General features: G+C 32.4%; 1 protein-coding gene across 5 annotated transcripts; it reads left to right on the top strand.

The window, feature by feature from the left end:
• The first annotated feature begins 632 nt into the window (after nt 1-632).
• On the top strand, nt 633-16,916 carry LOC110031119. Of its 5 annotated transcripts, none has more exons than XM_020734173.1 (6): nt 633-698; nt 894-978; nt 6,626-6,865; nt 15,073-15,224; nt 15,580-15,716; nt 16,458-16,916. In XM_020734173.1, the coding sequence occupies exons 3-6, from the start codon at nt 6,639-6,641 to the stop codon at nt 16,623-16,625; spliced, it is 684 nt and encodes a 227-aa protein (XP_020589832.1). In that variant the 5' UTR covers nt 633-698; nt 894-978; nt 6,626-6,638; the 3' UTR covers nt 16,626-16,916. The 5 variants fall into 5 exon arrangements, with proteins under 5 accessions (XP_020589832.1, XP_020589834.1, XP_020589833.1 ...); XM_020734174.1 differs by having other exon boundaries at nt 641-698; nt 899-978; XM_020734175.1 differs by lacking the exon at nt 894-978.
• The last annotated feature ends 2,129 nt before the right edge of the window (nt 16,917-19,045 follow it).

Raw genomic sequence — 19,045 nt, 5'->3', positions numbered from 1 at the left:
AAAAAAATTATTCGTGTTTGACTCGTTTGCTTAACAAGCCAAACGAGTTGTTTGCAAAAAAAACTAGCCGTTTTGACAAACCCTAGTCATGTAGCCGTAGGATGTTAATGGTAGGAGCGAGACTTAAATCTCATTATTTATATTAAAATATTTATTTAAAAAAATTAGATCAATTTTATTCTATTTTTAAATAATAATTTAAATTGATTATAAATCTTTATAGTCTTGTAGTCAATTAATAATTTAAATTGATTATAATTTTTTCAGCTTTATTTGCTTAATGAACGAATCAAACACAGTCTATTTATCGAGCCGAACACGAGTTATTCCATAGCAACGTCAATTAATAATTTAAATTGATTATAATTTTTTCAGTTTTATTTGCTTAATGAACGAATCGAACACAGTCTATTTATCAACTAGCCATTTTGACACCTCTATTGACATGCCAATCACGCTACTGTAGAATACTAGGAGTAGAGACATTATTTATCTTATTATTTATTTTAAAATATTAATTTAAATAGAATATAAATATTTTTATTCTAATTTTTTAATTATTATAAACCCGCAGAAATCGCCTGCTCAGTTTCGCTTCTCCTGGCGATTCGGCTGTCTATTTTTCCAGAAGATTTAGACTTTCCCTAGCTTGAGTGGATCTCGATCGATTCGGCCAGTTTGTCATATCTGCAACTGAGGTATACTTTCTATACTCTAAAGCCTTTCTTATGCCTACTCAGCGAGCACAATCATGTTAAGAATCCGCCATGAAAACCTTTTTAGAACTCGCTTTCTTTTGTTGGGGTGATTTATACCTTATCAAAGTTGGGAGAAGAGTTGCTATCCATTCATTTCCTTGTTTGCCAAACCCCCACAACTTTTGATTTTGCTAGATCAGATCAAGTTTGAAGGCATTCATTTGAAGCAGACAACAACTAATCTATTCAATTGATGAGAAATCGGAACTACAAGCCTCAGGTAGCAGTAGTAGGGCACTTATTGGGATTTTGATCATTGCTTCTGCATATCTGCAATAGTCATATGTTATACCATCTATTTATTTGTTTTACTAGATAAAAATATAACATCCTTTGTAATGCTTGGAAATCATCCTATAAATATAAGATTAGATTTGAACCAAGATTTAAGGAGAGAGATAAAATCAAAATCAAGTGGTTGCAATAGTCATAGGATGAATTCTCATATTCAATCATATGAAGGCAGCTTTTGTGTGTTAATCTCTTTACATTTAAATAAGACTTACTATCCCAATAGTAATGAGGAGTACCCTCCCTTGTGTAAACGAGGCGAAAGGGAAAGTCCCAACTGATGAGTTTTTTTTTGTAGGGAGATCGCATAAGTTTAATCTTTGATAAAGTTTAAGATGATTCACCTTTAATAACAAATAGGAAGAACTGACCTGAGCAACTATGTGGCTTACTTATTGGTGGCCACTTTGTTACTTGACATCGATGATACTTTAAAATACCTCCTGCTTCTTACTGTTGTCAGAGGATTATATCTTATATGGTTCTCCTGCTTGCCATTGAAAGCCATCATTTTCTTTGCTAGACTCAAATGTTTGTTTTCAAATTTATCAGTGCCCAAAGGCCTTTAAAGAGCTAATAAGATCGTCTGATGATAAGGCAATAATTGGCAAGTCTCTCAGGAATTTTATTGTATGTTTCAAAAAGTGATGCTGAAAATAAATGACTTGGAACTTGCAATCACCCACTTTTCCCTCTCTCGACACTTGTAAGAAGGTTCATTTAGAAACACCCTTGACTTGTCGTAACCAAACATGTTGGTAGAATTATTAGAACTCTCTAATAGTCATATGAACATTGAACAGTACATCAATGTAGTCGATCCTTTACTTCAAATCGCTTAAGAGAAGTTCTAGCAAGGTGTGACTTTTAGTGAGGTCCAAGCCGTCGTAAAACTGCTCTAAATCCCAAGTAGAGGAGAGAGAGGGTCACACTTTTAGTTAATTGAATCACTCCTACTACCACCTGATAACTAGCCAACCTAAAAGGGCATTTGGAATCAATAGCCGTTCTGCTAACTGATGATTATCTTGCTATAATTATTGATGGTTATATTTATGGAGCCATACAAAATGAAGATTTTCTTAAGCGGCTGACACCCATGAGAGCAAGAGCACACTTATGATACATGATTAAGTTTTGCACGTTCTATAGAGATTTTATGGATATGATATGGATGCTTGTTAACATTTAAGGAATTTCATGGAAGAACATATCAAGGCCAAAAAGTTAAAAGGGAATTCATTATGGCTAACCTTGAAAGATAAGAATGAGGGCACTTAGACGAGTAGAGTAGCACACCAGTCCATCCAAAGAAATTCTTATCATTGGCATGGTGCCAACTAGTCATGGAGGAGCCATAATAGAATCATCTTGGTATCCTACCTTTAAACAAGTTTGGTCAACAGAGGTGAACTTAACGACTATTTTCAAAGCACCTTAGATTAATTTTGTACCCATAACCTTCGCTTAAGCTGATAGATTGACAAATGATTAGCAGTCACAACTTTCTTAGCCAAGTTTTTTAAATGGAGAATCATGATTGATATCAAGAGTTTTATTGACATCATTTTGAAAGGGGTTTTTGATTGGGAGCTGCCTATTTAATTTCAAATACAAGTCCACTCTTTAGATTTTTTTGGAGAAAGAAATGAAGTGGAAGACATGATCACTTTGCTCATCATATGAAGAGAATGCGAACATTAGTATTATGGTTGTCTTAATCATAACAAATGCATCCACCACTTGCAATGACATTTTTTGGGCTACTACTTTTGAGCAATTTTAGAGCAATGATCTCTACTTACTATATTGAAATCAAGTTCCTAGTTGAGGGATGGGAAATAAATTGATGGGAGAGTTGGTGCAACTAAGGCTTATTATTTTAAGTTGCAGGAAGTGTACATGTAGTGCTGCAACTGAAAGTCAACGACGATGTGAGGTTACGAATGTCTGAAGCATAGAAGAAATTCAAGGCATTGAGGGAGTACTGAGGCACACTCTCTGAATTAGCTTCTTTTTTGGCTTGCAACATTGAGACCAACTAGTTCAAATGCTTTGAGATGACGTTAAAGTGTTTGTGCTAATAGTCATCTAAATGCTAGAATATATGTTAATGTTGCCTACCATAGGCTACTATGAGAAAGGAGGGTAGATCTATCAAAAAATAGGTTGAGAGATAGTAACCACCCTTGTAAAACTCATTAGCTAGGAGGTCTAGAAGCTATTTTAGGTCAAATTTATAAAGGTAATACAAACTTCGAATAGATTTCTAATGAGGTGATGATGCAAAAAGTGAATGAAAAATAGAGAATGTGCATAGATATTATCAATCTAAACTCGGTGTGCTGAGTTGTGATATTTATTCATGGAGAAACTTACATGAGCATTGGCAATTATAGTTCTATGACTCAAGCCATATTCCAACACTTTCAATATAAGTCTTGATAGACGACATGCTTAAAACCATACTCAACAAAGTTGACCATTTTGAAAGGTTATTAAAATGTGATATGGAGTTGAACGAATTTTTAATCATATATAGACGAGCATAGCCATCAAAGCCCATATCCTTGTCAACTATCTAGTGGACTTCACTAATATTGAAGCCGAGAGAAGGGTGACAAGTGGAGAATGGTGATGGAATCTTTGAATATTCTAAAGTTGGTTATGAAATGGTCTTAAAGAGAACTGTGGAGATCGTGCAAACATATTCAATTAGAATTTTTTTATAAGATAATAACAATCAAGTCGTGCTTTAATCATGGGATTGAAATTCATGGTTGGAATTGAGGTGAAATACTTGACAGTATTTTCAGACTCACAATTGATAGTGAATTAAATCATTGAATAGTATGAAGTTTGAGTGAATCTCTTATAATGGTATCTTTTCGTGAAGTGTTTTGAAGGTATCTTTTCAAGGTGAAGATTGAGTTGATTTGAAGAAACAAAACTAGCTGGGGGATTTGCTCCCAAAAACTAAGAAAACTATACAGGCGAGTCAAACTAGATTTGTTCTGTCCTAGCATCGAAGAAGTAGAAATTATGAGGGTTGAAGAAGTGCCCCTGATGAGTTCAATGGGTTTTTTCATTGATTACCTAAAAGTTGAGGAAGTACCACTTTCAGTAACAAACAATGAAGATTTAACACTAATGTTACTCAAATATTGCTTTTGGGAGACGAGCTATTCAAAAAGTTCATAACCTTATTGAACTTAAGGTGCAGATAAAGTAATGAAGTAAAAAAAAAAATCATGGAGGTTCATTTAGGAATTATTTTTATGTGATTTCGCTATGAATTATATTCCTTGCATTTCTCTCTTTCTTGATCATGACTTTCTCAATCCATGTTCATATATTTTTCCCGCAACAGTTTTCTTCAGGTTAAAGATAATTTGTTTTCTTGGTTATTATTTTATTAGATTTTAAAGCTTAATAGTATTATGTTTTTTGTTGTTTTTTCTTAGATAGCCTATGTTATGAAGAATAATTCCCATGTTTGAGAGCAGTTATCAAAGCTTGATTTTGAATAATTTTCAAAGTTTTTTTTTCTTTTTTAAGGAATTAGTTTACCTTATTCTTTTGAAATTGTTTAAAGGAGAAAAATAGTGAGTTCTCTATCATGATTATCCATTGTTGGCTAGGTGTAAGGTGTTGTTATGTGAAGCATGATTGTGTTGATTAATTTTTCACTCAAACCCCTTAGTTTCACTTTTCATGCTTGACAGCGAGTCCGTTAGGGGGGTATGGGGGGTGCCGCAACGCACCTGAAAGAAAATTTTGCTATACCGGGCCCGCAACACCTAAATGAAGCAACTCGACTCTTGGAACTCTAGCACTCGATGCTCCAATGCTAGGAGGAGGCAGCGTAGCGTCTAACTTGGGTACATGTATAGGTCCAAAAACTGAGCGTTTGACACCCTAGCACCTGGAGGTTAGCGCCCCAATGCCAGGAGAATTGTGGTGCCCCGGCACTAGTAACCTCATTCAGGCAGTTGAGGCTTAAAATTACATCTTCTCTGCGGGATTTGTGAGGCGTTGAAATTGTATTTCGAGATTTATCTTGTGCGAAAGACAGGAGAGAATTCCTGAAGTATTCCAAGGTGTGGAGAGTATTAAATGCGGTGTAATTTGTATAATTCTCCTCATTTTTCAAAGTGTACTTCCTTATGTGATGTGACACCGTGGTTTCTTCCCGTTTTAGGGTTTTGCCACATTAAATCCTAGCGCTCTTTGTATTTTTGTGGTTTCTTATCTTGTGTGCTTCTGTTCCAAATTTTGTTATGGATCTCTCGAAGTAATTTTCCGTATCTCTTCGCTAATGTAACATTATCATAAATTATTAAACTGGTGCGAGGTTGTTTGTGAGGGTATTGTTATGGGGTTTCAATTAAAAGTAGAGTTCTAATAAGAGCAAGCTTATCATACTGATAAGACATTGATAAAAAATGTGGTTTTTAAGGCAATGTTTAGTTATTGTATTGCACAAGGTTGTTATCAGTACCACAGTGACCGCTGTACAAAATTTAAAGGATTGTAAACCGTTTCCTGGCTCTAGCTTTGCTGGATGGGTCTTCAGCTCCCTTTGTTATGGGAAGGGTTTGAAAATCAGCATTAAGAGTAGGAGCGAAGGATAGGGTGTTGAGATTTCTAAAATTTATTTAAAGTACACTCCAAGTTACCTAGACTGATTTTTGTCGTAGATAATAAGCAAACAGAGCTATTAGTCTTAGTGCTGAGTTCAACTCCTCACAATTGACAAGCGCGCTTCATATAGTTTTACAGGATAATTATGATCAACTAGGATTTGTTTGAGAACATTCATTTTAATTAAAAAAAAATCTCTTCAGTTAATGAATGGTAGGCTTGATCAGGGGCTCTTTGGTTTACTTATAATCATTGGTATTATTCTGAGATAGACACATTTTCTTCTTTTATTATGAAGTTTTGATGTCCTTTGTGATTCTTTTGTGTCATCATCGCAACCTTCCACATCATGTTGATTGCAAAGCTTCTACATTTCAATAAGCATGATATATTTACAAATCTTAGCTGTTGATTGAAGTAGTTCTAATTATAGATAATCTGCATGAGTGTGAAAAGTCATTTAAAGCGAAACAGAAAGTTATAATGTTTTGTAATGGAAAACATATTGTTGCAAGATCAAAAGAAAAATGGGAGTTTTGAACAATGTGCCAAGATATGATGAAGGATTTGAAGGTTTTCTTATATAATGGAGTGGCTCATTTTATGAATCAGCAGAATCAGTAGTAGAATAAGAAATCATTAGTGTATTTGTATTTTAAATATAACCTGGTACTTGAACTGCTTCTTCTTCTTTTTTTTTCTTTTTTTCTTTTTTTTACAGAGTTGTTTTACATGCATCCATGTCCTCTCACTTTATTCCAACTGATTAATCTTCCTAAGTCAAATTTTGCTAATTTTTAACTAATTGATATTCTGCTAATATGCTCTTAGGTATTAATTACTTCAAGTTACTAAAATAATATTCATTGTACTTGCACAGTCATGACTGCTAAATTGTCATCAACTAAGAGTTGCCAATTTCTTTTTTTCAGTCTAAACCGAATAATGGATCGCAGCAGTGATATTTTTTGCAAGTTTCCTGATCATCTCCTCATTGAAATTTTTGTTCGGGTGCCTATTTTTGAGTGGGTTCAAATATCATGTGTCTGTAAGCAGTGGGCTTCCATATTCCGAGCGGAGGGTCTCTGGCAGTTTGCGATTGCACGATCCTGGCCTTCAGTTATCCTTAGAAAACGTTGGCCTGGGCCTATTCCTGGAGGTTTAGCTAAGAGGTGAGAAATCTATATTCTTCTGAAGAAATATTTTATTTATTGTGTTACATGATTCATCATCTGCCAATTTATTAGCATGTAAATTAATTGTGACTACATGCCTTATTCGCAATATAGCTGATAAAAAGTTAATTTGCTTTTATCAATTAGTATGTATGCGACCATGATACCTTCACTCTTTCTAATTGTCTATCTAGTAATTCATCGATTGGAAGAGAATCTACTCGTCTTAAAAAAAATAATCTGTGGTTGAATGATAATATTTTAAATGATGAAACAATGCTTCTATTCTTATAGCACCAAGTGAGTTTTAGAATTTTTATCCACCTCTTAAAACTTACTTTTCTTTCTCCATTATATCTCCAGAATGGTATTATAGTTGATTGTTTTATATGAAACTCTACTTTTATTTTGTATCCAAAGAACATTCTCCACTCTTATGTGTATCTTAACCATCCTCCCATCATTTAATTATCCAATATTGACCATCACTCATACTGAACTATAAACATTTCAAAACTATAATGTTTTATTCACTAAATGCCAACTCAAAAAGTAGGGCTTACACCTGAGGTTCTTTCTCCTGATATCCTTTTAAATATGACAGAAACCCCCAACATCCTTAGTGGTATAAACTGCATGATCCACTTGATTTCAATAAAATATACTGATTTTGATATCTTTTTCTAAAGATGTTGCGATATTGGGGCTCAAATTAAGCCCAATACACCAATAGATGGGCACCGTCAACTTGAAAACTTATTTTAAGGATGAAGGCCCCTATTTGTATATTATGAACTCATCTCTTGATTCATATTTGATTTTTTACTATTTTTTATGGGACTTAGCGGTGGGAGGATCTTGATTGTGAAGGCACTCACTTGGTAGTAACGTTAGGTGAATTTGTTGATTTTTTTTTTCTTTAATTTTTTTTATTTTTTTGTATTTATTTAGATGGTTGTTTTTTTATTTATTTGGTAGATATGTGGAAGCTTTTGGAGTGTATTAGGGTTAGGATTTTGAGGCTGGCTAAGAGGTGGGATGAAAGAGAATTACTTGTTGTGCATATGGCTAGATGTAGGCTCAAGTAAGGTTGTTTTAGGGTTTGGCTAGGTGTTTGAGAGATGCAGTAGGGTTTAAGGGCCTTGGAGGGAAGAGGGTAGATGGGTGAAGGCCTTGGTGTGGGTCTCGGCTTGTGTGAGAGGGATCAAGCTCCAGATGGATAGTCTAGGGTTTTTTGTGGGAAAGGTTGTAGAGAGCTTAAGTGGGTTGTGGATTGTGTTTGTTGGGATGCTAGCTTGGGATGTTGTTGACTTTCAAAATCGAGAGCTAGAGGAGATGGGGATAAAAATCCTGTACTCATCAACATATTAAGGATTTGAATCTATACCTTGCATTATCACAGGATGAAAGCAAAGCCTATCGTTCATTCAACAATATGTTACAAGAGTACATGAGGTGCTTTTATAAGCAATGAAATGAAAATATTCAAGAAAAGCAATCAAATTCAGACCATGCCGCACAAGAAATGAAAATGGTTCCAAATACATGCCATATTCATGTCCAATCTTGGAGTGGTTTGTCAAGGGGCATTAGAGAGAAGCTTGAATTATTTTTCCACCTCTTTTACTTGCTTAAAAGGCATAGGGATAACCAAGCCTTGAAATGAAAGTGGATGTGGCACTTGATTCAAAACGTATTTTAATTTCAAGTAGGCGTACTTGCTTGGTGTGATGTAAGGTGGATTTGAGGATTGTTTTTAATTGGTTGGTACAATGTTAGGATCATATATCCCCATAATAGGGTTCAAGGGTTAACGCCACTACACCAAGAGTGGGGTGGACTTGGAATTGATTTAATTGAATTAGGGTTAGGATTCTTGGGTGGACTTGGAATTGATTTGATTAAATTAGGGTTAGTTAGCCTAGAGTTAGGATGGAAGAGGAAATAATTTGTGGTTGTTGTGCCGTAATGTAAGCTTGATTAGGGTTATTTTTAAGAGGTGTGACAAGCATTCACATAATTTATATGTGCTGATAAAAAAAGGGAGGAATAAAAAATTTCTATTTAAAGCTCAACATGAATTGCTTTAATGAGAATCATGATAAAAAAATGCTAATCATTAAAGATTTGGATTCCTTTATGTACATCAAATTTGACAAAACAACAAATATGATATACGAGAGGGGATATATGATACAAAGTGCAAGTGGCATCCGTTCTTTAAAACATAGCAATTCTAGTTTATAAAAATATTAAAGTATATAAAATAACAGTTAAAAGATTTGTAATATATAATATGGATAATTGATTAAAAAAATTATAATTTAAATATATAACAGAGATTACATATATAATTTTTGTAAATTTTAATCTTTTGATAAAAGTCATCCAGCTTAAATGTCCCATTTCTAACTCAATGCAAACTCTTTTTAATAAGTTTTGTATACCAAATTGTATAAAAAGCATAGTGCTATTTATATGCAGCGAATGAAAAAAAAAACTTGCCTGAAGTTAAATCAGAACTAAAGAAGACACGTTTTCTTGAATAGTTGCAAAATAATATGTGAAGATAATTAAGATACTAAAATATTTGTATAAATAAATAGACATGATTTGTTAATAATTATCTTCTCATAAATTTAAATGAGAAAAAGGGGAATAGAGGGAAATAGGTCAACGACCATCACATAAATGATAGGAAGGTACCAAAATTACATCAAGAGGCTGTGATTAGTGCTATGAATACTCTATCCCAACTAATAATAATAATAGATAAATATGTAGAAATAAAAAAATATGTTATTTAAATTTATGGCATATAGTGTGATTCATGAATAATAATAATAATAATGATGTTTAAAGTAATTAAAATTATTTGAAAAATTATTCAAATCAACTCGAGTGAATGTAATCGGCTTAAATTATTTGGAGTTAACTTTATGTATAATTCTACACATACACACACACTATGTATGTATTTATGTATGTATGTATATGACTTATTGACATTAATGATAGTAATAATTAATATTATTAAATAAATAATAATATAACTATGCATATTTTGGTAATTTAGAAAATATATTTTTTAATAGCTTCTAACAAAAATAGATGAGAGATATTATTTAAATAAACTAAAGGAAATATTTGAAAAAAGAAAAAAAAAAGTAATCTCCACCCATCACCACTTTTAAAGCATGCTTAATATAAATGTTGCCAAATGCTATTTTCAGTTTTAGAAATAGATTTAATGAAGTAAAAAAAGTTAAGAAAAAAAGGCTAATGCTAATTTTTTCTTTTATATCTACTGGTTTTACTCCCTGCCAATTGCTAAAAGTTTACCTTCAATATTCTTTTTTTGTCTTTAGCTGCAATTACTTTCATGATATCATGCCTTCAATTGATCAAGACTATTTTTTAAAAATTGGAAAGTAAAAAAAAAGGATGAAAATGAGAATCAAGACTATTTTTTAAAAATTGGAAAGTAAAAAAAAGGATGAAAATGAGAACATGAAAATGAGAATACGCATAGCACGGAGAGGGGGAGACGATCATAACAAAGAGACAGAGAGTAGTAAATTATGGAGGAAAAGAGAGGAAAATTGCAAGCTAGTTTCAACAATTTGGAGACTCATGCCGTAGTATCTTTGATCTGATCGAGAACAATAAAAAAAAAAAAATCCTTTGCGAACATCGTATCTTTGATATGGCCAAAGTATCCCTCCCTCTGTTGATCTTCAATCCAGATTAAGGTGAAGAATGCTAAGGGTCAAGCACGGCTAATATTCGACCAAGGCCAACAGGATGATGCCGTACTATAACTTTTAGGATACTCTCGAGGAGGTTTTGGCGTCATCATCGCATTGTGATTGTTGTCATTAAAAAAAAAATCCTCAAGGTTAGAGATTGAAATTTTTTTTTAAATGTCAAAATAGTTGAGGATTCAAAATTTTCTTTGTTTATAAATTTTATGTTTGTTGTTAAGATTGCCCGCGATAATGAATTCATGCTATTACGGATATCTCAAAGCGATCTTCAGGTGTTAAAAAATATAACAACAACAACAACAACAACATCAGTTTGTCAGACATCTGCTTGCACGCACGTCTTTTAAATTATAGTCTGATGATACCTCCCAGGCATAAATTATAGTCTGATGAGATTTGTATCATCAACCATGTTTGTTGGGTTGGTACATATTGATTTGTCTTTGAATTATCGATTATTCTCTTCATGGTTGGGACTAGAGTGCTTACAGTGGAATTATCGACTCTTCATGGTTGGGACTAGAGTGCTTACAGTGGAAAATCTTGAGATATAGAGGCCTTGTTAGATGCCACCCGTGTGGAAACTACAACTGCTAGATGCTCCTAATCTTCTTTCCTTATGAACTTCAAGCAAGTGCTCTTTTTTCATATACCTAGAGAATATAACAGAGGCGGCCCATTTTTTTGTTAAGTCTTTTGTTTTAAAGCATATAGATGACCATATTATAGATGATGTCACGCTTTTGTGCATGAATGAGGCATACATGCACTTTTTTTTTTCTTTATTTTGTAATGCAAATGCACCCATTCAAAAAAATAAAAGAAGCCCCCTTTTTTTATTTTACGGAGCCCCTGTCTCTCTATTCCCCCTTTTATTTCTTTTAAACTTCTGGGACAGGTTATTTATTAACAAAATGTATCTTTAATTATACAAATATTTAAATTTCTTTATCATCTTTACCTACCATTTTGCAACTATTCAAGAAAAAAGATGAGCCTTCTTTATTTCTAATTTAATTGAAGGTTTTTTTTTCCATTCAATGCATATAATTAGGGCTTTTGTACAATTTAGTATATAATAATTATTAAAAGGAGTCTACATTGTGCTATAAATAAAAATAATTTAAGCCATATGACTCTGTTATCCATTGATTGAAATTTGCAGAAATTAAATATATGATCTATGTTATATATTTAAATTATATTTTTTTTTAATCAATTATCCATATTACATCTTATACAGCTTTCAAATACAATAGTATATAATTTTATCTTTATATATGCTAAAATTGAAATTCATTATAATATTGTATACTGCTTATGCTTGTATCATATATCCCCCCACATATCCTATTTGTTATTTTGTCAAAAGAAATCCAAATTTTTTATGATTAGCATTTTTATATCATTATTCTCATAAAAACAATTCCTGCTAGGCTTTAAACAAAATTTTATTCTCCCTCTCTTGTTTTCTTACTAGCACATATAAATTATGTGAACAACTAGTGTGGTTGGGTTTGGGGTGTCTTGAAGGGCAGAGGGTTGATGGGCAGAGGTCTTGCTGTGGGCTTGGGTTTATGTAGGGGGGCCAAACTCAATAAGAAAAGTTTAAAGTTTGTGTGGGGAAGAAGGCTGAGAATTTATGCGTGTTATGATTGTAGATGGAGGCTAGTGTTGTTGGAGGGTGCCAAATTCAAGTTCTAGAGGACAAGGAGACTAAAAACTAATAAAAGATAAAACCTTATACTGACCAACATAGAAAAAATTTGGATCGGCCACCAAGCTTCACCAAGGGATGTGTTCACAATTAAAGCTCAACTATTGATTGAACAGTATATTCTACAAGTACATGAAGTGCTTTTATTAGGAAAAAAATAGAAATACACCAAGAACAACAATTAGGGTTTCTGCGGTGCCATAAGAGTGGCTTGAAAAGCATGCAATATTCATGCTGGATGTTGGAGTGGTCTGTAATGGGGCGTTAGAGTGAATCTTGACTTGTTTTTCCACCTACTTTTATTTCTTAGTGTTAGGGCATTACCAAGTCTTGTAAGCAAGGAGGAGTGATACTTGAAGCACGCGTTGAATTCCAGAAGGCAATCTAGGTTTTTTCTTATTTTTCTACTTTGATATTTAGTGTGTTGATGTGAACGATGAAAAATTTTGATGCAATGTTGTCCGTGCTCTGATTTTGTATTTGTGTTGCATCAATTCGGCATTCTCATGTGGATCTTACCCAAACTATGATCTTATAAGCACTGTTACTTTGGTGATGAAATTGCTGTTTCATTAATTTTTTTTCGAAGATTTTGATTCCAATAGTTTTGATCTTTTACTTGTTAAATCTTGGCTTCACAGATATTAACTTCTCTTCTCTTCACTGTCCTCACAGTGACAGTCACTTTCCAACAAATAGTTAAAAGCTAACATTGGGTTGTTTGTAATTGAAGTGCAATGAGATTTGAAGTGATTACTGGTTTGAAATCATTTTGAAGAAAGTCTATAATCCACGAATTATATAAATTGCACATCGATTTAACTGAATTGCACCTTTCATTTTATTCCATCCCAAAAGAGCATTGAATAACACGGAAATTTTTCAAAAAGGCAGATGTTATAGCGTTTTATCAGGTTATCCATTGTTTCTAGAATCAGTTTTTTGGATCCTTATGCAAATTCTTTCAAGGAGGTGGCAACAGTTTAAATTGTGATTGATTTCATGATTTTAGCATTATTTTTATGCTTACCACTAAAACTAACTGTAGTCATCAAACTTTTTCATCTTGATAAGGATTGGTAACCATGTTAATCTCATGCAAATTTGCTGTAAGAGTTTTAGTAGTTGCAGGAGTTTTAGAAACTGTCAAATACAACTGAAGAATATATTCGAGTAAATCAAAGTGATTGTAACGTCTTCATCTCTGTTTTTGAAAGAGCTATTTCAATTACATTATTTATAACTTTTTCCAGAGTCATCTATCATTTATCTTTGGGGCATTTGTGTTGTGAGATGTCTTCGGTTTTAAGGTGCACTATGTAAATCTATGATGACAACGTCAAAAAGCAAATTCATATATTACCAACAATTAATAAAAAGCAAAGTCATATTTGATGAAAAATTAATAAACACATGTATTCCAAACAATAATTTAATAGTTGACTATTGTAATTTTACAAAAAAAATTGGGAGCAAATATAAAATTTTGAAACGCTCAATATTTACACAACATAAATAAATTCTACTTGTATTAAAATTTATAACATTTTAATTGTGTAACATCAGTCACTAAAGCAACTTCATGGAAATAACATGAATGGAAATCACCAAGTGAGTGATCAAGTCCTCATGCCAGTACAAATTGACTGATAACCATGAAATAATCATCAATATTAAAATTATACATCAAATAGTCATCAATACTCGAAATTCACATCCATCAAATGCAAGAATTGAGTAAAAAATTGAATTTTTATTTCAAGATACAATGTCAAATATCTTATAAATGAGTTAACGGTCTTATATATTTTGCATAAATGATCCAAAATTAGAAATTTCTTTGAATCCTGTAAGCTCCTCTAAAAAATAACAAGTTCTAATTTTGCTAGCTTAAAACAGTAGAAATTAGCTCTTGTTTTATTTTTTTTTTCAATCTTATATAGCAATATAACAAAATTCAAAAGTAGATGATAATCGCTTGCGCAAGAAAGCCTTGGTAAGATAGAAACATACAGAAAACTACAAGCAGATAAGCTGACAAAGGAAAATTACAAGTTGTGGTGTATGGAAAGCTTCAAATAGAGACGCAAGGAAATCATCAAAACATGTGAACGTTGCAGCTTAATGTTTATTGAAATGGAATCATTGAAGCAGTTAACCAAAGCTAAAGTGGAATTCACTGGAGGAGATCCTTGTGTCTGTAGGATCATCATCGTAGGCATATTTTAACAAACTATCATGGAAAAAGAAGGATACGTGCCATGAATTTTCAAAAAAAATTTTATGTTGGCTGTCGACTACCTAATGCAACCTTTACTTTTTATATTCGGGGCTTGGGACCTGACAATGACAACGTTAGAACCTGGGCATATTGTATAAAAAATGATCTTAATCTTAGAATTAAGTGAAAATATGACACTCAATTGAACTCAATGGAGAAAAGGGATTCATGTAGCCGAGCCCACTTAGTGGGCTAAAGGCTTGTTGTTGTTGTATCATGAAAAAAGAAAATGCAATACAAACTTATCATGCAAAGTAGATACAATGCAAACTAATCATGTTTCTCTCTTTAGGCTTATTTTATATGCTTATAATGAGTGTATATTACATTTCCATCATCATTAGTTTAAAATTTTGAAATCAAGCACCTTGTTTGTGCATTTAATTAGAATATTTGTTTCTAAGTAATCTTTTTCCAACATTATTTGTACTCCCTCCAGAAGATACATGGCGTTATATGCTAGCGAGCATCTTATCACATTAAATGGTGAAATTGATGAGCTTGTAGGCCACGCTTATTTGTTTCTCAAAGAGCAACTTGAGCTCTCAACCATGGCTCCTCCTTCCAGCATACTTCATGGAACCCTTATTGGTAAGCTTACAAAACCCCACACTTACCGGTTCACTATTTCACCATGTTGATGTTGGCAAGCTAAACTTATTTCTAGTTCATTTATGATTTTTATAAGTTGATTATTTATGGAATTGTTTTTTTTTTTCCCCTAAAGATGCCCATTTTCATAATTTTTCTGTTATGAGTGGCTTAAAATGCAATAATCTTGAGAATTTGCAGTATTTTTCTAAGATAATATTTTAAAGTAATGCATCATTATGGGTTTTTAACTCTGTACTACTAATAGCTTAAATTAATTTTGTTTAACTGGTGGTATATTTGTAATTAAAACAGGTTGTTATTACTTACCAGGCTTTGTTCTTTAACCACACAGATCAGTTTATTGCCTGTGGAAGATCAGAAGAGGATGCCCACGAGCTTTCTTCACAAATTTGGTTAACTGTTATCAACAATTTGGAAGAGAATGAGGATACATTTGAACTGCTGAAACGTCTTGCACTGGAAGGAAACGTAAGCATTATCTTACATCCTCAAATAGCTCTTTTTTGTGCTTAGGAAAGTAAGGTTTTATGCGATTCACTTCCTTTCTTTTTGAAGAATCTGCTAATATTTTAAAAAAAGTGGGGGCAATTATGCAAAGACCACCCGAAACTTGCTATTTACAAAGCATCCACTTTTTTTTCATCCATTTTCAAATTCTGACTCAAATATCAAAATTCATGGTAAAACCCCAACAAACCCCAACTTAAAACCCCAACTCATATTTTTCATTATTATCAAATTCTCAATAGTTTGATTGTAACACGTGTAAATACATCGGTTGGTAGTTCAAAAAAATCACCTGAATGGTTAATTATGTAAATATCAATATTTTGGGTAGACTGTACGTAATTATCCCAAAAAAAAAAACACAAGAAATAGTAGATTCCTGCTTTCTTTTCATATAATCGATTCACATACAACTCAATTCTTATGAATCTACATATCTAACACTTCAACTTTAATATTTACATGCATATCCCTGAATTCTTTAACATAATGTCAAAAATATCACTATTATTTATTTTCTTAAACAGTGAAATACATATCTTCATGCTCAAATTTATTACTCTAAAAACCTATAAATATAAATGTGAAAGTTTTGGTGTTAGATACATGAATAGATAAATAATTATGTGGTAACATGTAAATTTCCCTAATTTCACATATTTGGTGCGAGTAGTTTTAAGGAATTGAAGCTTCTCTTTGCAGTTTTTCCTTCCATATCCCTATTCCAGATCTGACAAAGTCTTATGGAGGGTTTTTGAGAAACTTTTCACTGATTTTCGTGATTGCTTTACTCCTGTGGATTACTATGATGCACTTGCCTATGCCAAAACAAGGTTCCAGCCAATACCCTCCACTTGGTTGGGTCATTGAGCCTCCGCGCCTAAAATACCCCGTTGTTGTTAGTTCTTCATTTATGGAGCAAATATTACGTCGCACATGCAAATTGGTGGTATTGTGATTGGAATTCGCTCGTATATGCACCTACCTGTCTACATGTAATATTTCATCACAAGTATGTCGGCCTGTATAAGAACAAGTAAATATTATGATTTTAATGTATCCTATCATTTATAATGTATGTATATGTATAACAATTGTTTACATTTTATACCCTACTTGTATTGCACATGTATTATAGTTTTTCTCTCATTTAAATGCCATTTTTCCCTAACGTCTCTTTGTACATTATTTAAGAAGAATTATTTGCATGACACTTAAATCAACGCCTTAGGAGTTAAGTGAAAGACTTGGTCAAGTTAGTAGATGTCTTTCATCTTAACATCTATAAATTTCTTTAAAGACCAAACAAGTCTTTAAGAGGAAAATAAGAATCAAATGAAATATATTAAAAGAGCAAATGCAAGCATCCACGACTCAATTATAAGACAATATAATCCAAATTTCACATATCCCACATCAAATCTTTCATATTTACACTCAGTTCTTTAGTATCACATCGAAAAAAGAATAGTCAAAGATAAAGTGTTGTATAACTATATGTATGTATTTGGTTCTTATCAATTATATTTTTTATATATGTATTTGATTCTATCTCTCATCTTCAAACTTGATAGCTATATACCAATTTTGACCACAATGACAAAATTCATAGCTCACCCACGAGCATGAATGCAACCTGTGATGAATCTAGCAACTCGCTCGTGAAAGCAAAATAGTTTTTTTTATTCGGAACAATCGACCGACGAAATTAAAAATTCTAAAGCAATAAAATTTGAAAAGCTTGCTTGTGCTCTGACCCGTTGTTTAAAACATGATCATACGATCTGAGAGTGTTGCGCGGGCATAAATTAACTTGAATATTAAATATATTATTGTAAAAAATGTGCTAAATTCCTAATAGATACATTTCTCCCGACTCCGAGAAGCATGCAAGTGAATAGAAAATATTTAATTACTTTGAAGATTTCAAAATTATTCTAAAAATCCAAAAATTCAAATTCAGATTACGCACCCTGCCAACAAGTTTTCTTATCTATAGGGTAAGGTTGTAAGTTCCAGTAATCAGGTCCAATTCTTCTCCTAAGAAGGGCTGGAGTTGACGAAACTGGATGTTTTCTACATGGTGTGATCCCTATATGTAGGAATTGAAGTTGACATGACTGACTAATGATTAAATATTGGTTTATATAAGAAATGTCCCTATATTCACATAGAATTATCAAGTCTGAAATCAATCCAATACAAACACTACAGAGTTGACAACATTTAAATAATCAATTCACTGATGATGGTTGGGTTGATAAAAGATTTGATCGTAGGGGTCAATTTTCAAAATTAAGCTTCAAATTTTACTTAAAAATTCAATTATTATAAATTTAGAACCCATTCTATTGTAAGCATAGCTGAGTTGACAATGTTCAAATTTCTCGATGATCATCGAGTTAAATTTTCAATCGGAGTTAACTTTCAAAATTAAGCTTTAAAATCCAATTTTTATTTGAAATTCAATTCACACAATTCATGAACCCAATTTTATATAAGTAGAACATATTAAAAAATATTCAAATTAATAAAATTTCTGATGATGGTCGAGTTGATAGTAAATTTCAATCAGATGGGTCAATTTTCAAAATTAAGCTTCAAAAACAATTTAAATTTAAATGATTATAAATTTAGCATTCAATCCTTTGTATGTAGAGCAAATTCGACAAGAATAAAATTAGTATATTTAAATTTCTAGATGATAGTCGGGTTGATAAAAAATTTCAATTGAAGAGGTTAACTTTCAAAATTAAGCTTCAAATTCTAAAGTTTATTTGAAATTTAATTCATACAAATCATGAACTCGATCCTCTATGAGCAGGGCAATGCCGACAATGTTCAAATCAATCTACTCAAATTCCTTGGTGATGGTAGAGTTGATAGAAAATTTCAACCTAAGGGATTAACTTTCAAAACTAAGCTTCAAAGACCAAAATTTATTTGAAGTTCAATCGATACAATTGATGAGCCCGATCAACTGTAAACAGAGCAGAGTTAATAAGAATCAAATTCCTCGATGATAACTAAGTTGATAGAAGATTTCAACCGGAGAGGTTCACTTTGAAAATGAAGCTTCAAAGTTCAATGTTTATTTGAAATTTAATTCATGTAATTCATGAACCCGATTCTCTATAAGCTAGACAGGCTAGACAATGATCAAATTAAAAAAATTCTCAATGATGACCGATTTGATATAAAATTTCATTTTGGAGGGCTAACTTTCAAAATTAAGTATCAAATTCCAACGTCTATTTGAAAGTTAACTCTTATAATTTCTAGACTCAATC

Source organism: Phalaenopsis equestris, unplaced genomic scaffold (genome assembly GCF_001263595.1).
Source record: "Phalaenopsis equestris unplaced genomic scaffold, ASM126359v1 Scaffold000770, whole genome shotgun sequence".
Lineage (NCBI taxonomy): Eukaryota > Viridiplantae > Streptophyta > Magnoliopsida > Asparagales > Orchidaceae > Phalaenopsis > Phalaenopsis equestris.
The sequence above is the reverse complement of the archived record's forward strand: the minus strand, read 5'-3'. Positions and strand labels throughout refer to the sequence as shown.

What these genes read in the sequence shown, in the direction of transcription:
- LOC110031119 (XM_020734175.1), top strand. Translation starts at nt 6,639, where the DNA reads ATGGATCGCAGCAGTGATATTTTTTGCAAGTTTCCTGATCATCTCCTC. An exon ending in ACTTCATGGAACCCTTATTG is followed by an intron (nt 15,225 to 15,579) that starts GTAAGCTTACAA and finishes TTAACCACACAG; the next exon opens with ATCAGTTTATTGCCTGTGGA. An exon ending in GTCTTGCACTGGAAGGAAAC is followed by an intron (nt 15,717 to 16,457) that starts GTAAGCATTATC and finishes TTCTCTTTGCAG; the next exon opens with TTTTTCCTTCCATATCCCTA.